The following is a 24,293-nucleotide window of genomic DNA, read 5'->3' on the forward strand; positions in this document are numbered from 1 at the left end:
TTTCTTTTTTAGATAACGTTATACGCAGCTATTGTTAATGAATGTTAATTATCTTCACTTAGGCCTACTTCCTTTTTATGACTTTAATGTGAACACTGAACTTACTAACAACAATGATATTTCTAACATAACCTTTAATCCAGTTAATTACAATGAAAATGACAAATATTATGAATCTTTTGATCAACTAATTAATAATCTCAATTTACAGTCAGTTACCCTATAGATGAATGCAGCTTTTATGATTAATACTAAACTATCTCTCCTGCATCTTATTAGAAGTATTACGCATAAAGTTAATGATCTCGAATGCCTTTTGAATTCAATTAATAACAAATTTTCCATAATCGGTATCAGTGAAACATGGCTTAATGAAAACTCCCCTATTCCTTTCATTGATAACTACTCCTTCTTTGCAAGCAATAGAAGCAATAATCAAATTGGAGGAGGAGTTGCATTTTTTATACGTAATGATATTAGCATTACAATTCGAAATGACTTAAAATTACCAGACGACCTTTCCGAATCACTTTTTGTTGAGATTGAAAATTCAAAGACAAAAAATGATATTATAGGCATTATTTACAGAGCCCCCTGTGGAGGGCTAGATTCTTTTACTAAATCCGTCGATAATGTATTGAACCAAATTAACAATGAAAACAAAAATTGTCATCTCATGGGAGACTTCAATATTGATTTATTAAAATTCCATAACCATAAATTAACAAACACCTACCTAAATACTTTAATTTCCCATTCTTTTTTCCCAACTATTTCAAAACCAACTAGGATTACCTCAACTTCGGCCACCTTGATTGATCATTTTTATTCCAAACAATCTAACTATTGCTGGTGTTTTACTTAATGATCTCCGACCACCTTCCTATATTTCAGTTCATTGATCAAGAAAATAATGATCAAAACCTTGATGATAATAGCGCCAACTATTCATTTCGTATAAACGACCTAAATGCCTTATCGATTGATTTAGAAGGTGAAGACTGGTCTATGATATTTGATTGTGACCCAAGATTGAGTTTTGATATATTTATTGAAAAATTTACAAATATCCACTCCAGACACTTGGTTAAAAGTACAGTAGTATAAAATCAAATAAAACGTTTAAACAACCATGGATGTCATCTGCTCTCTTAAAATGTAGTTCACGGAAACATAAACTTTATAACAAATATATGCACACACGTAGTAATAATGACAAACTAAACTATACAAAATGTAATAATATTTTCACTAATCTTTGTCGCACTGCTAAAAAGAATTATTATACTTCCCAGTTTGATAGATATAAAGGTAATCTGAAGAACACATGGCTTGTAATAAATTCTGTTTTAAATAAAGGTAATAATAATAACAAGCACCCGAATCTAATTAAAGACGGTGATAATATTTACAAAACTCAAAAAGAGATATGTGAATCGTTTAACAACTATTTTTCTACAATTGGTCCTAATCTTATTAATAGTATGCCAACTATAACTGATCCATTATCTTATCTTCATTCTGCGTTTGCCAACTCATTTTATATTAGCCCAGTTTCAATTGATGATGTTAACCTAACTATATAAAATCTAAATTCTAATAAAGGGTCTGGATCTGACGGTATTACTGCTCGTGTCTTAAAATCTGTATCTCCCTTAATCATCCACCAACTTACCCATTGTATAAATTCATCTTTTTTATCTGGCACTTTTCCAACACACTTAAAACTAGCTAAAGTTGTGCCCATTTTCAAGAAAAGTGAACGAAGTCAATTATCTAATTACCGGCCAATATCACTACTTTCAGTCTTTTCCAAAATTATTGAAAAACTCATGTATTCTAAACTTTCTGATTATCTCACAAAATTTTATATACTTAATAAACGCCAATATGGTTTTTCGAAAAAATCACTCTACATCCCATGCCGTTTTAGATCTTATTAATAATATTACAAATTCATTTGAATCAAAAGAAAATTTATTAAGTTTATTTATTGATCTTTCAAAGGCCTTCGATGTTATTAATCACGATAATTTAATTTAAAAACTTGAGTGCTATGGAATTAGAGGTATTTCATTGAATTGGTTTAATAGTTATTTGAAAGATAGAAAACAATATGTTGCGTTAGGATCTTGTACATCGTCGACGATGGATATTACTTGTGGAGTGCCACATGGATCTGTGCTTATATATGTTAATGATCTGGCTAATGTCAGTAACAAAATGCAAGTAATATCCTTCGCCGACGACACCACCTTATTTTACTCTAATTCAAATATTGATTTATTATTTACTACGTTCAATGATGAATTAACAACATTTTGTGACTGGTTTATTTCAAACAAATTACTTATTAATACTCTTAAAACAAATTATTTAATCTTTCACAATTCTCAACGTAAACTAAAAGTTGATAACCTAAATATACTTCTTGACGGAATTCAAATTGAACGCAAAACTGAAACACTTTTTTTAGGTGTATATATTCATGAAAACCTTAAATGGACCAGTCATCAAAATTACGTTTCGAAAAAAATATCAAGATCTATTAGTATTATTAACAGACTTAAGCACTTCTTCCCTCTAAATATTTTAATTTCTCTTTATAACACACTTGTACTTCCTTATTTCCAGTATTGTAACATTATTTGGGCTGCAGATTACTCTTCTAATATTGCTAGATTAACTATTATAGAACCTCATCTGAACCCCTTTTTAAACGTTTTGGTATATTAAAATTAACGGATATCCACAATGTTCAAGTTGCCAGTTTTATGTTTAATTATTTTAAAAACCAACTTCCTATTTCTATGATTGATATGCTCTGTAAACGTACCAAATTTCACAATTACAATTTAAGAACTTTTCATTTAAACATTCCTTTTGCTAGACTTACCAAAACTAATTTTTTTATAACTATATCAGGTCCTAATTTGTGGAATCATATCCCGCCAAATATCAAAACGTCAATATCATTATTTACTTTCCGAAAAAAGTTAAGGAATCATTATATATCTAAATATTATACTGCTTAGTTAATATGCTTATTATCATTATTTATACTCATATACTATTTATGTCTTACACAAAATATTAGTTGTTGTTTATTATTGCAATCTTTAATCTATACTATATATAATGTATATATAGTATATACTATATATATACATAAATTATAATTTATGTATACATATTTTTTTCATTTACCAATATCGGTATTTATTTCATTTATAATTATCATGAAACTATTGAAATATAATTTAAATAATTTTTATAAAGAAGATGTTATTATTAGTTGTATAATAAAACCAGTTTTCATTTTTTTTTTTATTTCAGTAACAAGAATACCAATACTGCAGTAAGTATTTTTTATTCTCTTGACATTACATTTTTGTTTATTTATTCGATTCATATATATATATATATATATATAATTTATTCATATAGTACATTTGTAAGAGTTCCCTCGGAAAAGCACCCGTTCAACCCGAAAGGAGAGGAAACCGTGGAAAAAGGTAAATTAAAGTAAATGAATTGTTGGCGAACGATACTATTTAACGCTGCTCATATGATTGTTATAATATATATTAAATATTATAAATATTATACTGCTTAGTTAATATGCTTATTATCATTATTTATACTCATATACTATTTATGTTTACACAAAATATTAGTTGTTGTTTATTATTGCAATCTTTAATCTATACTATATATAATGTATATATAGTATATACTATATATATACATAAATTATAATTTATGTATACATATTTTTTTCATTTACCAATATCGGTATTTATTTCATTTATAATTATCATGAAACTATTGAAATATAATTTAAATAATTTTTATAAAGAAGATGTTAGTTATGTTATTATACTGTAATTTTTTATCCTAAATTATATAATTATATATTCTAGGTTTATTTTTATTTTTTTAGTAGGCCTAATGTGTTTAGTTGTGGGTCCCTACGAGACAAGTTTTTAACTTCTAGAAGGGATCCATGATAATAATGACTACCAACTTGATGCTCATTGGGATAAATATTCAAAGAGAACACGATTCAGATGTGTACTCTGAACACATCCAGTATTAAATCCTTCTCCGAGAAGCTTTGTATATATTTTAATTGGTTGCAAACTAGCACCAGCACCACGTATTATTAGTTGTATAATAAAACCAGTTTTCATTTTTTTTTTAAATTTCAGTAACAAGAATACCAATACTGCAGTAAGTATTTTTTATTTTCTTGACATTACATTTTTGTTTATTTATTCGATTCATATATATATATATATAATTTATTCATATAGTACATTTGTAAGAGTTCCCTCGGAAGAGCACCCGTTCAACCCGAAAGGAGAGGAAACCGTGGACAAAGGTAAATTAAAGTAAATGTATTGTTGGCGAACGATACTATTTAACGCTGCTCATATGATTGTTATAATATATATTAAATATATTTGATTTCATATAGAATCAACACAGCAACAACCGTTACATTCGACGGGTCGTTGTAAACGCCTTCAACGAACCAGAGGCGTGTTTTCATGGTAGGTTCACAAACTATTATTCTTGTTCATGCAGAAAATGCTCCCAAAACCCGAAAATTATTATTCTTTATTTACGTCATGTTTTCTTTCACAGGCAAAGCACACTTCTGCCTTTTAAGGAAATTTACGCCTTTGATTCCGAAGACGACAACAACAGCAATGTAGACTACCTGATCGCTTCGTCGTGCTCTGCTGTACATAACAGTGACACGGCAAAAGTAGCAGATATATTAAAATGGAATGGCTTCACGTATATTAGAATGAAGCCAACAAAAGACAAACAAACAATAATGAGGTATGTCAAAAGATGCAAACGCGTTATTGTATTCCAAAATCTATTATTTGAAGATTACGTCAATGACGTATTTACTATCTGCAGCGAAAATTTAGGAATGGTGGAGACAACTCTACCATTCAAAAATAACATTTTTGATATAGCGATTTTTTCTAGTGGTACTGTCATGCGCGTATTGAAAAGAAAATAGTTTCATTGTCAATAATTTGTCTTTTGTTGGTTTAATTAAATAATTCCTTTCATCATTAGTTGTACAAGTATACATTTTTAACTAAATATATATATATATCACCGGGCGTTTTAGAATTAATGTTCATTGCCTGATGTGTTTAATATATAAAAGTATCTCTTCGGAGATCCCGCCTCGTGAATAAAAATACTGAAAGATGAGGGCGTATCAATTTGATCTCTGGTGCGCGTGCGTACAACTGAGGACTAGTGCTGTTCCACCGTACCACGCCGAGAATGTTAAAGAGTCGCTATCCAATCGAGTTTGAACAATTATATGTATATATATATATATATATATATATATATAATATATTTGTTTGTGAATGTTAACCTTCGTTGTACGTGAATCCATACTTTTGTAATATCTGCTGCTAGTGGTGCATATTGTTATGTACATAGAGCATCACGGTTTACTGAAATTTCAGTTTGTTTAATGTTTTATTTAATGATAGAATTTCAATTATTATTGTACTGTATTTATTGTTTATGAATTTAAATTTCGTTAACTTGGAAATCGTTTTAACAAATAAAAAAAATTTAAAAAGTTAGATCACGTTTGTTTGTTTTTATTTATTCATTTCTTGTGTGTTCTGTCATCCTGTGTGCAGAATTTAGGACGACTACTGAATGCGGATAAAAACTCTATTCGAAGACATGCACAGAAAACCGCTTACATACAAACTTTAATTGTCGAATACAATTGCACCAAAGTGAAACTATTGAAAACACATTAAATAAATGATTGTTTGATACCGCCCCACAGTGGGTCAGAATTGGTTCAAAGTGTGCCAAAAGTCTATACGCATGAATAAATATTGATTACCTTAATTTTTAAAGGATCTAAGGGGTTTTCAGACCCGTAGAATTTAATGGAAGTATTTTTAAATAGGTATGACGTAATACAAATGGTGTTTTCTGATTGGTTGAGGCGAATGTGCTTGTAATTCTTATGTCGATTGATATTACATTCATTATTGAAAGTGTAAGGGTTTCTATTACACCCAATAAATCCAACTGGAACATTTTCTTAATATATTAGACGTCATAAAATAATAATGTTTGATTAGATGACTTTAATTCTCATTGCAATATCATGTGTGATTAAATTGCATCCATGATTAAAGATCCACAGAGTTCAATGAAACCATCTTTTTATTGTTCAGTATGATGTCATTACAAATACTGTTTTCTGATTGTGTGAATAATATTAATATTGAAAATAGGTTTTTATTGTATGTTACAAATAAGGGTTTAAATGACTGAAATACATCACTTATGTTTGTTTTCATTGTATGTTTTCGTCGATAGACTCTTCGCTCATCATACCTATCAGTAATACAGAACTCGAATTAATTGATGAACCATGAACTAGGAGAACATGTACACTCACTGGCATTTTATACCATGGATAGAGTTGTATATATAACTCTGCTGTTTTTCGGCAGTAGTCCCTAAAAAGGGTCTAAGCACGTACTGGATTTACATCCAACCCGCAAATTTCAGCGAAAGTCTCCTTTTCCTGGAGAGCTAGCTCTGCAAGCTATGTTGCTGTTCCTTGTTTCTTTCCTATATGTTCTTTAAACCGATCGTGTATTTCTTTTCTTCATATCGGCAACGATGGCTTTGTCACTATCAGACGAAATACGCCACTTTTTTTACTGGCATTCTGTACCAATATGAATTAGCATTTCGAAGCACCTACTCCATTTGTGTAGTGGCGAGAGCCATAGCTGTAGGCTTCTTCACTTGACGATGGGAGTTTATCCAAATCATTAAACTGTTTTGGAGTAGCTTCACATATATAACATCGCATTGAATACTTGGTTTCAGTCAAAGCATTCTCGACATTTTGGTCAACTATTGAATTGTAAATTGTAGTGTATTTAGATGTTGTCTTTTCTGTTTTCATCTGCAGCCAGTTCATAGTTAATTAATATCAGATAATATATTGAATTGCAGGTGTAAGGTCGGCAAAATCACGAGGAAGTATCTTTATGTTCAACTACTTCTTTAATTTCTTCTTTTTTTTACTGAACAATTCGAAGTGCAGTTTGGTCCAGCAAGCTTTGAAGGGGTACTCTTGCCGAATCTTCTTTAACCGTTATATTATTTACGTAGCATCTATGCTTAGCTTCCCTCACGTTCCACAAACCTGTTTGGTATGACTGTTTTGTCATATCAGTTTCAACTTATAGCTAAAAGTGACAAAGCTTTTTCACTAGTAAACTTGATCGGTTCTGGTTTTTTTTCGGATATTAACTTTCTTATTTTAGCTGGTCTTAATGGTGTTAGCATTGCAAACTTCAGCACATATTTTAAATGTGAATTTTGCTTATATACGCCTTGTGAAGCAGCATAGAGAAGTTCTTCTGGTACTCTGACTAATAATAGTTGATGAAATGAACTTTGTGACGGCCATACTTGTACCATCTTCCTCATAAATAATAAAGAAAATGGTTTGATAGTTTTAGTAGTATACTCCAAAAGTTCTTTTGGTATGTTCTTGTCATTCCTTACATTGTAATGTAAACGCAATTCACGTAAACATACATTGCAGGCTAGTTCAATGTTGGTAATTAAACCAGCCGAATGGACAGCTTTAAAGGTTGTATTTTGATATGGAGGCCATGTTACCTGAGTGTACCTACATTTATGAATGCTTATTCTCACACTGGTAGCATTCTCTTTTCAAATACAGACGCGTCGTGGAAAGGTTTTCTCTTCGTCAAGTTCGTGCGATTGCGATCAATGTGTCAATGAAAATGCATTATACATTTATTTTAAAACGGGACATTTAAATAGCTTCCTATATGCAATGTCGCGAATTTTCGCAGCCAAATTTGGTATTAACGTAAAGCTCAAGCTTTGCTCGAAATATTAATGTCAAAATTAGCGCGCGAATCGACGCGAATCCAAACTATTTTAGTGGTTTTACTTTAAAATATGATTTTTTGGTATTTTTGGGCTATATTTTGTGATTTTTAACCCTAAAATAAAGCAATAATCGAAAATGTTATTTTACTGCCTAATAGTATTAATAACAGACAACAATTTCATGCAGTATCAAATCCATTGCTTTTTTCTAGAAAAAATAGCAGCGAATTTATCAAAACTGTTGTTTTTGCTCATTTTAAGTGAAATGTCATGGTTTCTTCAAGTTTCCATGGTTACAAGACACTATTAAAATTTACAAAAAATAAAATTATTAGTGGATTTATATAATTTAAGATGTCTTCTTCCTAATCCAATATTAAAAAGTTCGGAATGCCACATTTACCATTTTGGACTTTTGGCACACTTTGAATTGATTCTGGCCCACTGTGCGCCCGCTCGAACAAATCTTCCGCGTGGTTCAGTAAACGTTATGACGTTATCTGCTAACACTGAGGGTGCTTGACTTGTTCATTATCATGGATGGGAGCCGTGAAAATCATTTGTGTATGGGTAAATAATAAAAATATACAGAGGGCGCAATCACACAAAAAGTCAGAAGAGTAAACAAGTTTACTATCTTTAGAAGTAGATATGCACCTCCTCATGCCCCGTGTGTGTGATAGTTAACCCTTGGAGTAGGTGTGCACCTCCCCGTGCCCAACTGTGTGTGATAGTTATCCCTGGGAGTAGATGTGCACCTCCCCTATGCCCCTGTGTGTGGAGTATGTGTGTGATAGTCAGCCCTTGGAGTAGATGTGCACCTCCCCATGCCGCTGTGTGAGTTACCCGTGGGAGTAGATGTGATTGACGGTCACTATTTTTAATATAAAAATCTCCTGATTTTGTCCATAGTGTAATTATTATGCGTCATTAATATGCACATATAGTGTATTATTATCACCCTATCTGAACTAAGTTTTGTCAAAGTACAAGGAAATTGAAATTTGTAATTTTATTTAAAACAAAAACTCATACACTACACTACAGGTATTTTAATCTTTAAATTGTTGTTCTAAGCATGTATAATACAAACTATATATCACATAATCTAAGCCTTGATTCGCACGTCACCAGGATCTTGGAATTTGTAAAGTATTTCAAACCACTTGAGTATACATAATCATCATTATCTTGCTGTTTGCCCTGTTAACAGTTTTTGATTCAATAGTATTATTTCTGTTAATGAAAACTGTAAAGTTAATTGTTCAGTTGATTCAACCTTGAGTGATATTACATACATCTTTTTGTACGTGGCACAAATCATCTCATTCTCCTTATTTCTGTAAATAAATAAAACAAAATCAAAGAATTATATACAATCATAATATAAGAGAAAAGTTGAGGGTTAAAATTGAACTTATCACTGGATGAACAGAGACATCCACTATGTGATAATAAGATCAAAAGCTCTATCTACACTATCAAACTAGTTGGACAAAAAAAAAGTGTGCCCAAATATGGTAGTGATATGCTTAAATATGGTAGTGATATGACATCATCATGACAATCTGTAAACTTTTATCTTCGCCGCAATATTGCACACATTCGACTTTTTCTTTCGATACGCTCCACATCCTCTATCATTCATGGTTTTATCTCTTCTCGTCTTGATTATTGCAATTCTCTGTTCTATGCCCTTCCGAATTTTCAAATTAATCGTCTTCAACGACTACAGAACTTGGCTGCTTGTATCATTACGTTCACTAACCGTCGCTCTCACATTTCACCTGTTCTTCGAGAACTTCACTGGCTCCCCATTGACAATCGAATCAAATTTAAAATCTTGCTCCTTACTTTTAAAGCACTTCTTTTCAACCAACCTGCTTACATCCATCAATTAATCACCTTTTATGTTCCTGGACGGACTCTTAGATCATCTGATGATTTTTTTACTCTCTGTTCCACGCATAGCCACTAAAACCTTTGGTCATAGATCGTTTTCTTTTGCTGCACCCACACTCTGGAATTCACTCCCCCCACAAATTAAACACTGCTCTTCTGTTGCCTTATTTAAAAAATTGCTCAAAACTCATTTTTTCGACCACTAACATGCCCAGCGCCTTTGATTTTGTACCTCGGTCTTTGAATTGACGCTTTATAAATTTTGATATAATAATAATAACAACAACAACAACAACAACAACAACAACAACAACAACAATAATAATAAATAATAATAGTGTAGACAGAGCTTTAGATGTAGGATGGAGCTGAGTTATGAAGACATTTGAAGGTAATAAATAGAACTTTGAACTTCTGCGAGTCAGAAATAGGAAACCAATGTAGTTGTAGTTGTTGTTTATGTTTTGTTTCTTACCGTTTCATGTTTGAATGAACTTTGACCAGGTTAAGAAGCACATACTGAAGTCTTGATTTTAGAATGTTTTTAAGTCCTTCAATCTCAGCATCATCACTATCTAACTCATGACTGTCATTTTTATCTCTCTTGTGTTCTGATAAATGAGTAGACGTATTTCTTTTTTCATAATCCAAACCCTCTTTAGAAATGTTTTGTTTTTTAAGTTTTTGAGATTCAGTTTTAAGATCTATTTGTTCTTTTTCTAAAACCTCTGATTGATTAGAAGTACAAGTGTCTCTTTTCTGACAATCTACTGCAGTCTCACTTTTGAATGATTCTAATTGGTTAGAAGTGTCCATGCCACTTTTGAACGCTTCTGATTGGTTAGAAGAGTCTATCTCAGTTTTGAACACTTCTGATTGGTTAGAAGAGTCTATCCCAGTATTGAACACTTCTGATTGGTTAGAAGAGCCTATCCCAGTTTTGGAAACTTCTGATTGGTTGAAAGTGTCTATCCCACTTTTAAATTCTTCTGATTGTTTAGAAGTGTCTATCTTCCGTTCTAATGCTTCTGATTGATTAGAAGTGTCTCTTTTCCTTACAACAGCAAGATTATTGGCTGGTTTATAAGTTTCTTTTTCAGGGATGGTTTCTGAGGTAGTAGCGGTGACATTAGTTTTAACTTGATCTATGCTATCAGCAGATCCAGTATCAGCAGATGTTACATGTTCTTTATCTAGTATTTGTATTGTATCTTTACACTGCAATAAAATATCCAAACAGCATTGCAAAGATTTAATCTTGGTTGAATTTCCTGTTTGACCTGTTGGGAGAGAGAAAATAAAAGAAATTTATTGAAAAATTATTAACAATTTTTTTATTGCAATTAATAATAATAGTTAATTTTACAAACGAAAGTGGATTGTTGATTCATAACTAAATACGGTTGAGGGAATTGACACAATTGGAAGAGAGATTGGAATGTTCCATTTATAGCCATCATACAATATATTTGTTAAAACGTAAGTTTTACAAAGTAAAATAGTATTTTTAAAAGTTTACAATTATGATGTTGTAATGGAGTTGTGTACCAAGATTCAGCAATTAAAAACAATTATTGTAAACAGAGATAAATAGTATACTTGTTATTATTAAACAAATAAAAATCAGTACTGAAAGAATGTACCAACTTTCTATATCATTGAGTATAAATTCGAAAAGTTAGGCGCGATTTACTGAAATTTGCCATTGCGTATATTTATATATAGAAACTGCATGGTAGTAGAATTTCTGCTCAATTTGCATTCTTTGCTGTTGCTGTGAGTACGGGAAAATTTCCCAAATATATAAAAAATTAGAAAATCAATGAATTAGAAAATATGATTAGTTAGTTAGTTGTAACCACTAACTAATCAATTGCCTAACCAGGCCTTTCTCTAGACACACATGATAATAACAAAATAAATACCAGTAATATGATTACATAACTTACTATGGAACTGGTGTTCAATCATGGCAACCCTTTCAAGTTGTACCCTTAGAAGTTCTGTTGGTCTTTCAAGAACTCTAAACAATTTCTCAGCCTTCTCATAATAGTTATCTGCAAGGGATTTTGTGTAGCGTTTCTTTTTGTCACTCATCTAAAAACAAAATTTTGGTCGTGAAGAAGAATTATGCAACAAAAGCAGTGGTGTTATAACAAATATAGTATATTTTAACTTGGATAGGACACAGGACAATCAAGAGCATGGTAGTTCAACCGATAAATCTCAACACAACCAATTACATCACTCTGATAGAAGATAAATGGTACCGTACTGTGGAACCGTAGTCATAACATCGGCAAGGGTTCGAGGCTCACCTGCTTCATGATTCTCGTGGTAGAACAAAGTTTTCTTGGATAAGGACTATAAACTGTCCAGTGTATACATCTAGATTATGTGCACACCTAGTACATCTTTCTAAACGAGTAGAAGGGTTACCCCGATATACTAGTACCCATCATACCTGGGTCTTCTGGGAGACCAGTCTTTGACTGAAGAGGATACCCAGTGTAAACAAATTTAAAATTCAAAGACTAACCTGATTTCTTAGTGAACTGTGATACATTGAGGCCAGTCTGTAGTAGACATTAGCCATACGGAACTGATGCAAGACAGCATTACTGGATGATGGTTCCACTGATTCTGACAGTGATAACACTTCATGCATCAGATGAAGAATTTCCTTTTCAACCTTAACAAAAATATTTAAGGATTTTTAATTCTACTTAACCAATAGGGAGAAAAAGTGATGACGTCACGTTTCCGACTGCGCTGGGTACAAACAAAGTTTGGTCGGCCATCTTGTCCTATTCTAACGCATTGATTTAACGCCGCTTTTTCGTACATCCCGATAACTTTCGTTTTTACATAATTTAGAGTTGATCATCTTGCTTTATTTAATTACTATGTTACTACTGTTGAATATTTTGCTGATAATATATCGTAAGTAAAATAGCATTTTAAATTTCATGTTACAAGCACTTTTTAGGCCTCTTTCTTTGGCGACGAGTTTATACTAGCAGTATTTCTGCGTTTGTTTGTGGAAATGTGCGAATCAATATGCATTTCTAACTTTCAGTTTACTATTTATTTATTTATAATGTATTGCTTATTAAAGTTTGAGTTTTTAATATGGTAGGTAAAATGTTGAATTTTACTAGTTTTGATGCATCTAGGCCAGATATGGGTCAAATTAATCGGCAAAATGTCGCTGCTATAGGCAGCTAAGAACGACCGCACACGGCTACCTCTAATGTTGTGATGTAACATTGTGATTATAAATTGAAAGTGAACTTACGATATATTATCAGCAAAATATTCAACAGTAGTAACATAGTAAAATAAAGCAAGATAATCAACTCTAAATTATGTAAAAACGAAATTTATCTGGATGTACGGAAAAGCGGTGTTAAATCAATGCGTTAGAATAGGACAAGATGGCCGATCAAACTTTGTTTGTACCCAGCGCAGTCAACAGCCAGGACACGTGATGTCACACTTTTTCTCCCTATTGAATATAAGTAATTAAAATGGTAAATTCATATAAAATTGGCTGTGATGAGTGATGCTTAAGTGAAATAAGGAGGCATTCAATTCATATACTTCATATTCCTTCATATACCAAAATGTCTACATTAATTTCCTACAGTATTCAACAGATAAATACAACAAAAAGTGCTTATTTCAGTTTTAGTTTACTGCTGTCAAAAAATATTTTAATAAATTCTCCAAATGTTGTAGAGAAATAAAGATTCATCCAAAGTTACTTTGGAAATACTTTTTTGCTCACCTCCTCCCTAGATATCTTTGCCAAGGGAGCATTGTCTTGCATTGTGGTTGCCATGGTGAAGTAAGTTGTTGATAACTCCCATGTGACTGCATCCCATATCCCAGGGTACAGTGCTCTATTTCTGAGTGTACTTTGTGACTTTTTATAATAACTTATAGCCTGTATTTATAAAAGAGAATAATAGTAAAGGCCATCTTTATGTGTGTGCAACGTATGTTTGGTCACATGTCTGATGACAACCTTAACAGTTTAAAGCAAACTCCAGGTTTAAGATTGTTATTGTTTATTTGAAATTATGTCCAGCACCTTTCAATTCATGGTATCCAATTGGTTAATCGCCAGTCTATAGCTATTGCCATGCCCTCGAACTACAGTATAGACTGGCTAAACTGTGCAATAAAATAGGATCTACAGAAGTGATTTAAAAAAAAAACCATATTTAATGAGGGTGATACATCCAGCTATTGCTGATCATTAGGGACCCTCAGAGGTTCACAAGACAAACATATACACAAGATGCTCTACATAAACAAAGTCTTATTACAAGTCTTTGGGAGTGGAGAATTTGGTCCTTAGAAAAAATCCTGACATGTGACGGGACTTGAACCCAGGACCCTTGGAGTGGTAGCCAAGCATCATAACGACCAAGCCACAACTCCACTGATGCGACGATTGTGTAGCTAGCACTAGCCCTTGTCTAGCCACAATGGTTAACTTGTGTAGATGGAGCTGACTTAGAGGATTTAGTAAGTTAAAAAGATGAAGGAACAAATAAAGTATGCTTTGGGAATATTTATGGCATATCTGAAGCGACTAATTATCAAATGCAGGCCTTTTGTTGATGTTTGCTTCTTCTCAGCGAAACTTTGCCACTAGCTAGGCCTGTACTCCAATCGAGTCCATGTTATATGTTCGCTTCGGCCTAGCTAGCCTACAGCTGAATTGCGTGAAATTGTCAAACAAGTATTTACTGTGCTTTCATCATTTTTAAACAGAGAGCTACCTTTTAAACATTGAATCAGCAGTTTTAACTGGTTGTTGTAATAAATGTTACCTTATTAAAATAATGTCTCTCATCTTTACTGAAACCCTCTGTCTCTCCGTCACTGCTTGACGCCATAAATGCTTGAGCACATATCCTCATCAGCCGACCCATGTTGTTGTACAGCAAGGCAACGTTGACAACATCGGACACAGCGTTAAAAGCTTTTAACGCCTTCTCAAAACACTGAAAACTCTCTGTCCATAGCTTTTGTTCTTCAGATAGTGGTACTCCGAAATGAGAAAGAGTATTATTAAATCATACTATAGAGTGTGATAGTGTAATGTATGCATATAAGGGCCAACAAAAATAATGATGAAAAACTGTCGATATTATGTTTATTACGGTTCTACTGCCTTAACAGCTATGCCATACCTGTACATTATAATAAATGTTTACCTGTCTGTCGTTTTTCAGTCGCAAGATTCATAAACCAAATACCAAGCTCGTTACGTGCGCTACCCAGCTTTCTCGTTGATGTGATTAGCATTTCGGGATCAAGTCCTTCACTATAGTGATCCAAGATAGATTCATAACATATACAAGCTGTCCTCAAACAGTCTTGTCTTTTAGATTGGAGTTGAACGGCCCATGACAAATCTGTTTGTTTAAAGAACAAAAAGAGACAAAGTCTTAATTTTTAAATTTGATATATTGTTAGGCCGGGCTTCATACTATAACTTCTAAAAAATATACCATACAATGGATTAAAACAACTATGTACAAACATAACTAAATTCTACTGCGGTGAAATATTAACAATTTGCGAGTTCTTTGTTTCTCTTGCACAAAATTCTCAATATAATTTACAAAAAAAACAGAATATTTATATATTTAATTATTCAACTTTGTTTTTACTACTTTGGTCTAAAAGCTGTACACCTGATTTGAAGAGGCCCTATTAAATGAGCAATGTACCTCCAATTATGAGAAAAGCTCCATATATTTCACAGCATGTGATACGGAATCAACCAATTAAAAGACAGGGATACACTTTGTGTGTGTTTATTATATTTCACATACCTTCCATATCAGAATCTTCAGTTGTATGTTCCAAAATCTTTGTCTCATTTTCACATATCTTGTTAAATTCTTGTTCATGTTGCTGAATGTTGTCTACCATAAGTAGGTGCGTATCGCCGCATACTTCTAAGATCTCACTGATCCGTTTGTTGCATTCGTTAATTTTACCAGCATACTTATAGTCAACAACACTCTCTATAGATGATAAGGAAACTGTGGTAAAGCCTTAAGCTCTGTCTACACTATCAAACTTTATGTGACAAAAAAATGTGATGTGCCCTTATATGGATATGATGATGTCATATCACTACCATATTTGGGAATATCACTGCCATACTTCGGTACATCACACTTTTTTTGTCAAACTAGTTTGATAGCGTAGACAGAGCTTTAGGGATTACAAGGGCTTGGGTTGGTTTGGGCATGAGGTGATCTTATTTAGGGAGGTGAAAAGAAGGTTTAAAAAAGCAACTTTACTAGTCAACTTTACAAGCAAGCGTTTATGAGATGATACAGTGTTAAGGCTAGAGTGAACCCTTTGTTTGGGTTCAGGATTGAAGGTACACAGTGGGAGGATAATCATGCCCCTTTGCAGTCTATCGCCTTGAAATGAATTTATTCTGTTATAAAAACAATAGCAATTTAATGCAAAAGTCTGTGTATTGTTCATTTCACTAGCTAAACTTACCAAAGCATGACAGGGCAACACGGGCATGGCGTAATGCTACACCATAACTCTTGATCTGTACCTCATGCTTAGCCTGGGTCATGAAACAATCTAAAGCATCTAAAAGCAGATCTAACTTGTACATTTGTTGCCATGAGTCCACAGGTAAACACATGTTTGATGTTGTTGATCTGACGAAAGAGTCTTTGCGGACCCTGGTAGCATCCTTTGCGACGGTTTTGTACTTTAGTGGGATTGGTTGTGAACCGGCATTAAACTTTGATGGTTCACAATTTTCAATACATTTCAAACCCTGTAAATGTTCATAAAAAAAGCTAATTAAATTATAAATAATAATCGCCCTTGATCTAATAATTCAATTAGGGGCCTAAAAATTGCAAATTTTAGGTGCTGAACTGAAATTAGTGTCTGTCTTATCTTTTGCATTACAATTTGAAAAAATTAGGGGTCCAGGCCAGCTGGCCCCCCTCTCCCTTGAATCTGCCTATGCAATAGTGCATTCAAAGGGTTTTCCTCCTTTAGATTCTCTACTAATGTAATGCACTGAACTTTAGTACTGAATTAAATATTTCAATTATTTAATGTTCTCACCTTAACTATAACATCAACAGCACATTTTGCAAGTTCTTCTGGAGATTTCTGTTCTTTTGATACGTTTTCCTCGTTGTTATTGACCATTTCTCCAGGATTTATCAACCTCCTGACGTCAACTTCTGATGTGGGTTTAATAGTGTCACTGACTTCATCATGCCAAATCTTAGACATTATGTCGTCGTTGTCTTCATCCTTTTCGTTATGGATGTTACTCAGGTATGAGTGGCTGAGTAGGTAGGTAGCTGCTGCCATTATCTAAGAAAGCAGTAAAGCCCTGTCTACACTATCAAACTTTATGTGATAAAAAAATGTTATGTGCCCATATATGTACATGATACCATATTTGAGCATATTACTATCATATTTGGGCACATCACATTTTTTGTCACATACAGTTTGATAGTGTAGACAGAGCTATTTATTCTGGGTAACCTCTTCAGTACGAGACTCGCAGTATAGGACCAAATGATGATCAGCACACCGGGAGATAATCCTCTTCTCTATTACGAATAGTGCACTGATTTTTTAAATGTGCGCAGGACCAGCAATTTTACTTTTAACTCATTTATATTTTTTTGTGGGAAATGGCCCAGGGGTTGCATCAGGTGAGCCACTTGACAGCGATTCATTTCAGTTTTTGATTAACCAGTCTTTTTTTTTGTTAACTCTTTTCTTTTGTTTTGTTATATATTTGTTCTTTTCTGACAAAATAAATGATGAAATCAGAAACGTAAACATAAAAAAAGAACAGATAACAATATAATATAATTTTTCAAAATATCAAAAATATTGACAAACAAAATGAACTAATGTAGACTAGTTCAGTAAAATATATTTGTAAACATCTTTGTTTTTACGTTTTATGTATCCCTTTTTATTTTTCACTCCTTTTTTAAAACATTGTAAATATTGTTTGGCTTTGTATTGTGATTTTTATAGTTTTATTTTAAGTTTTTAATGTCTTTTTTGTGAATGGTTTTTAATATACTACTCTAAAAAACAAGACTATATGTAAAACAGATGCAATATCTATACCTGATACGTTGTTATCCTGTATAAATATGTTTTTAAATAAAATAAAAAAAGAAAGTACCTCAGTATTGGCCTGTCCTGTTTCTTCTAGTAGCGATATACAGTTTCTTAGTAATTTGCAAATTACAGATCTGTTAAAATAAAAATTATATATATATATATTTATCAAATCAAAAGAATAACCAAACCTTACTTGTAAGACAGACCTATCAAGTTAAGTTTGTGCTATTTTCATATTAACTATTATAAGTAGAAGTTAGCATCTAATTAAAGAAAGAAAATTTATGTGGGGGAAAAGTTTTGTGCAATTTTTATCAAAACTGCTTCAAAAAATGACCAGTTATGTGTTTATCAGGGCCACAGGTTTCTAAAGCTTTGTCTACACTATCAAACTTTATGTGACAAAAAATGTAATGTGCCCATATATGGACATGATGATGTCATATCACTACTATAGTAAGGCATATCACTACCATATTTGGGCACATCACACCTTTTTTGTCAAACTAGTGTGATAGTGTAGAGAAAGCTTTATAAGAGGGAGATCTAAATTTGTTAGTTTGGCCTAAATTGATACATACCGTTTATTTGGGTCAGATGCTGACATATTCTTGGCCACCTTGAAAAGGAGCAGGATAACTGGCATCACAAATGGATTCTTTCCACGTTGTATAGAATCTTCTGATAGACTACTAAGATCATACAGCTTGATAACATCATCATTGTTGCCTAAACAATTAAATATAAATTAATGCAATACAATGTATGGTAGCTTATACAGTGGAGTGGTACATTGTCTACAGGTGTTTTAAGCTTTGTTTACACTATCAAACTAGTTTGACAAAAAAGTGTGATGATATGGTTGTCATATGCCCAAACATGGTACTGATATGATATCATTGTGTCCATGGTCACATCACATTTTTTTCCCATAAAGTTTGATAGTGTAGATAGAGCTTTACACTGTATTATTCTTCTTCTTTAAAAAAATGTATTGAATTGTACATACACCATGGAGCTATCTAATTTTATAGCTCCATGCATAAACTACATAATATTTATGAGTAGCTGGTAAAAGGCAATTAGACGAGTAATATTCTGTTTATAAATATAAATCAAAGAGCTGCATAGTCAAATCAAAGTCAAACAATTTAAAACTGCCTCAAAATAAATTGATTAACAATACATAGCCCATCATCATGTGAAGGATATTGTAACAAAAGGATAACATATATCAGCCACAAAATTACATAATAAAGCAAATTAGCCAATCAAAGATGAACAACAATACATACCTTTGAAGAGCCAATAAGTGTGGCCTTCCTGTGTGCAGTTACTCTTGATAAATGACAAAATATTCTGAGCAACATCTTTCACTACCTGTGTAGATAATTATCGATAGTAAATCTAAAGTTAAAACGATAAAGTAAATGATGTTCACATTGTTTAGAAGGAACCATGGACTTAAGCTTTGTCTACAATCAAACTTTATGTGACAAAAATATATGGACGTGATGATGTCATATCACTACCAAATTTGGGAATATCACTACCGTATTTGGGCACATCACACTTTTTTTGTCATACTAGTTTTATATTGTAGACAGAGCTTTACCTTTGGAGAGAACTGAGCTTGCGATATATGTGGAATCTCTTCAGTTTTGATGACTTCATATCGCTGTACAATGCCGTCAAGATGGTAGCACATTGCAAGCTCTGGAACGTTGCACATTAGGTTATCTAGCCAGTAGTCCATTCCAGTGAGGACATTGATTGGGCTGTTAGCATCCCTAGAAAGGAAACCAGAAAGAGACATAGAGGACTTGTTGATTGGGTTGTTAGCAGCCCTCGAAAGGCATAGCTTAAAAATGAATGACACAGCATCTGTCCACTGAGCTGTTAGAATCCCTAGAAAGGTATAACCAGAAACATACATACAGAACATTACGATTGGGTCTTTAGAATCCTTAGAAAAAAGTACAAGTTTGTGTAAGTATTCATTTTTGTACAATATCAAAAAAAAGATGTGCTTACCAAAAAAACTAAACAAACTTTTTGTGATGCAATGTACATTCACAAAACATAGTTTGCATACAATGTAGCGAGGGTACAAAATAGCTCCATACCATTTTACAGATATATCAGGAATTACCAGGGAAGATGCCCACCCCATGTGTTTGGATGCATGCAGTTGCAAAATTTGTATAAGAAACGCTCTCTCTAGTATAGATGTATAATACCTGTAATTCATAAAAAAATACCTTAATCTTAGACTGACAGCAGGAAATGTTCCACCTCCAAATATTGGTAAGTCAGTACCCAGTAACATACTTATGTCTTCAAACTTCCAAAGTACTTGTCTTGCAAAGTCAAACTCTGATGGCTTTCATAACATAAACATTAATAAAGTTTGACTTACAATCACTTAAGTAAAATTCCATTCTGGTAATTTTGATATCAGATGTGTGGATATGTGCAGTAAAATTTGTATTATAAAAACTCATATTACCTATTATACCTAGAATGTATATTGTTTTTATTTGGAAAATCATATTGATATCTCTTTAATTGGGAAAGAAGTAATTACCTCAGGACTGGAGGTCTCTGGGGGTACTTGTTCCAATTGCATAGCCTCTTGGTCCAACTGTCCAATGCTTTTAAAAATTAAGAAAATGTAATGGGCGAAATTAGCATAATTTCTAATTTCAACAAACCAACCACACAACAACTTTTCTAAATAGAAAAAACCCACTAAAAATGCTCCCTGATACGTAGTCGCAAGCAACCACTTTATTAATCGATTTGTCTGTTGGTTCAAAAGAAATCGCACTACTTACCTATGGTATAAGAACTTGGATAGAAGATTCCATTTCTGTGAATTCTCCTTATGCTTTTTACGACGTTTAAAGTTTTTACCATCTTGTAGTAAGATTCCACGAATGAATGTGTAGAACCAATCATCAAGGTCATTCGACTATTATGAGTTGACAAGACAACAAAATAAATAAATAAATAACACATTTTCTTTTCCATTCAAACAATTCATTGACTCTTGTCAAAGTCACACATTAACTAAAAGTGGCTGACATAGCCCTGTGACTCTATAATAGGGTCATGGGGCTATGTCAGAGGTCGCAACATCAGGAGAATTTACATAATTTTTTTAATACATTAGCCAAATATAGAGAGTGCTATTTAAAACTAATTTAGGAATCAGCTTTAATGGGCATGTCATGTACTTTTGAAGCAAAACCCTTTTTAAGTTCTGTCTACACTATCAAACTTTATGTGACAACAAAATGTGATGTGCCCATAAAAGTATGGACATCATGATGTCATATCACTACCAAATTGATGTGTCGAGAAATTGCACAACGACATAAGATCAGTTGAAATATCCTTGGGAAACTCCCCGCTTATGCGAGGTCTGCTATGTGGGAATGCAAATTTAGGTTTTTCATTTAATTGATTGTATTGGTGAAAGCAAAAACAGAAAGTGATGTGTATGGAGTACCTGGGATGTTCCAAAGTGTTGATACAGATCGAGTTCATCTAGAAGCAATGTCTTGTCAATACGGTGAACAGCCATGCTTATTTGTGACTTACTAAACGGCATCTTCAGAAGTTTTTTTATATTCTGTAAAAATAAACCATTGATAAAATGATAAGAATATTATTAAAGTTCAAATTTCTCAATTCTCAAGATAAACAATAATCGTTAAATGTTTAAAAAAAAGTTAAATGTATTATTCTTAGTCCTCAAGCTTAACTGGAAACTGAGGAAATGGATTAGCCCCTCCACTGACCCACGGCAGTCAGCAGTGCAGCGCCTACCAGATCAGCACACCGGAACACGATTCCCTTCTCTTTTCAAATAGTTTAATGTGCATTATAAAGTACACCAACAGCTTTACATCTCATCCGAAGGACAAGGCAATGAGAGTATTAGGCTCTTACAGATAGGCTCGAACCCATGCCTATCACAGTTTAGGTTAGGTGGTGAATACATGCATCGCCACACTTTATATTCATAGTGGTAAATGTTTAACTGTCATCACTTAATACTTACCTCTGATGCAGTAATTACATTAACTTCTGTTACGGTTTCAGGATATCTGTCTGCCATTAACAAACTGTACGAGGACAAATAAAAAACAATGTTTTATATCAACAATATATTTATATAAGTAGGGTCTATGCAGAGTCAGTTTTTAATACTAAATTAATGCTCTAAAAATGTCTTGTGCATTTAACAGTCTTTGATCAAATGCATACTAGTTGCTGTTAAGTCCTTTTTCCACTAGTTCCTTTGTTTTTCTATTCAGCGAAATTTTTAGTTTGAACAGTTCCTACTTTTAGCAAACCAAATAATTTTGCAACCTATCACAGCTCGGGAAATGAGTTGTCACACGTTCATGAGCACTCATGCGAATCGAACGGCTCAGATGTTACACAATGGAAATGAAAATCGCAGCTATTCATTCTTGTAGTGCAAAGTGCAACAAATGTTTTTTCTCTGCAAAAGAATTGGATTAGAGCAACTAAATTCACCTAGTGGTAAACAGACTCAAATTCTGTCCTGCGCACACCATGCCTTTTATGCTTTACAACAAAAATGGATATACAGTATAAATACTCTACCTTGAAAACTTTGCGCTTTGACTGTTAAGCCAATTCCTAGGCACCTTGAAGTATTTCTTGCCTCTAAGCCAGTTATCTGGAGGTTCACGGAGATTTGTGTGAAGCTCAAGTCGAGAGAACTTTGCAACGGCCAATCTCTTGGGGTTTGTGTCTTGGACTGGGCCATAAAAAACCTTTTCCTTATAATAAAAAATAGAATATTTAGTATTAATTTATTAAGCATTTTTATGGCAAAACTATTATGAGAACAATACATTATAAGACATATAACATGGGTTTAGGGATGTAGCCAATCAGATGCGAGTGCGTTGCATACAAAATCAAATAAGCAAACAAATCTAAAGTAAAACAGCTAGAAACTATTTGCAGAGCTTTCAGGAAACACTAATAATATTATTATATATTATTATAATACTGTACAGTATATATAAATTTGAGAGACATAGAACCGCCCAGTATAATGTAAGTATGTTGCTTTAATTTAAATGAATTGTGAACAACATATGGGCTAGTCTTCACGATGAACTAACTACAATGTCCTTATACCTCTTCAATTTGTTGGTCACTCCTCAAAACCAAGTCTGGATTTCTGGTCTCATCTGAGTTTAATTCAGCCATTTTAACAACAATCTGCTCAATATAATAACAACAAATAGTATATGGAGTTAATATGGTTCATTAAATATTTGTGTATTTATTCTTGTTCCTTTTAAATTTAATCTATTTTTTATGCAATATTTGTGCAAAGAAATTCTTACACTTTTAGGAAAGTCAAATTGCAGATTGGCTTTCATAGCACTGTGTAATTTAAACATATTATTGACTGCCGATCCTGCAATCTGGTCTTCTATTTTATGTACACCATTAACCTTTACAAAACTATGACCTAGAAAACGTTCTGGTCAGCCTCTCAGTACAGTAATGGTACCCGGATGGGCAACGGTTTTCTTCGAGTTATATCCTTAAATCCGTACATGCATTTCTGTATGCAAAAACAAAAATACCTTACGCTGAAGCTTGAAGAGACTGGGTTCTAAAAATCCCTGCAAACCATGCATAAATAATGTTATTATCCGTGAGAGAAAGGCTTGAGTATGTTATTCATTCATTTTTTAAATACTGTAATGACATTTTATTTGTGAAGAAAACAAAAGTTAGTCTATTATTATTATAATCCTTACCTCTCATGCCCCAACTTATTTACTGAAATAAAGAAGAAATACACAGTAAGAAAACAAAAATCAAAACATTAGTAGGCCTAAGCCGGTTAAGCTTAGCCTATGGCTACAAACGGAACACTGAACTTGAAGACTGGATGGCCTGGGCTTTCTCTCAACTAGCGAGGCATGACTTAAAATGTTTCATATACTTAGATAGTAGGCCTGAGTCTTTAGACCTACTAGGCTTAGGCTAGGCTACTACTACTCCTCTATACCTACAACCTAGGGATCATAGTACTCTTAGATCTATAATTTATTGTCACTATTTAGCCTTATTTTTCTCAAATTACCTAAAACAAAATTACCTGAAACAACATTCTCTATTTTGTTTTTTTCCCAGGTAATTTGACCTTTTTCTGAATGGGTTATTCTATTATTAATCGGACGATTTCTTTATATTTAATA

The 24,293-nt window shown here is 32.9% G+C and overlaps 1 protein-coding gene across 1 annotated transcript; it reads right to left on the reverse strand.

Annotated features, from left to right (window-relative positions):
- Positions 1 to 8,993: 8,993 nt before the first annotated feature.
- On the reverse strand, positions 8,994 to 24,239 carry LOC140046468 (erythroid differentiation-related factor 1-like). Its single transcript, XM_072091118.1, has 23 exons — positions 24,194 to 24,239; positions 23,850 to 23,871; positions 23,215 to 23,298; positions 22,669 to 22,847; positions 22,097 to 22,160; positions 21,542 to 21,664; positions 20,865 to 21,001; positions 20,615 to 20,681; positions 20,289 to 20,410; positions 19,643 to 19,817; positions 19,323 to 19,407; positions 18,609 to 18,756; positions 18,089 to 18,158; positions 16,993 to 17,250; positions 16,402 to 16,693; positions 15,714 to 15,908; positions 15,090 to 15,290; positions 14,703 to 14,920; positions 13,649 to 13,807; positions 12,398 to 12,550; positions 11,808 to 11,955; positions 10,334 to 11,138; positions 8,994 to 9,296 (listed from the first exon to the last, which is right to left on the reverse strand). The coding sequence occupies exons 3-23, from the start codon at positions 23,284 to 23,286 to the stop codon at positions 9,143 to 9,145; spliced, it is 3,825 nt and encodes a 1,274-aa protein (XP_071947219.1). The 5' UTR covers positions 23,287 to 23,298; positions 23,850 to 23,871; positions 24,194 to 24,239; the 3' UTR covers positions 8,994 to 9,142.
- Positions 24,240 to 24,293: the final 54 nt, after the last annotated feature.

The sequence above is a fragment of the Antedon mediterranea genome, chromosome 4 (genome assembly GCF_964355755.1).
Source record: "Antedon mediterranea chromosome 4, ecAntMedi1.1, whole genome shotgun sequence".
NCBI lineage: Eukaryota > Metazoa > Echinodermata > Crinoidea > Comatulida > Antedonidae > Antedon > Antedon mediterranea.

Bases quoted from the DNA above. Each gene is read 5' to 3' on its own strand.
- LOC140046468 (XM_072091118.1), bottom strand. From the start codon at position 23,286: ATGGCTGAATTAAACTCAGATGAGACCAGAAATCCAGACTTGGTTTTG. The intron at 20,682-20,864 runs GTAAGTAGTGCG...AATTTTTAAAAG, and splicing joins TCCAAGTTCTTATACCATAG to CATTGGACAGTTGGACCAAG. The intron at 14,921-15,089 runs GTAAACATTTAT...CTCATTTCGGAG, and splicing joins GACTGAAAAACGACAGACAG to TACCACTATCTGAAGAACAA.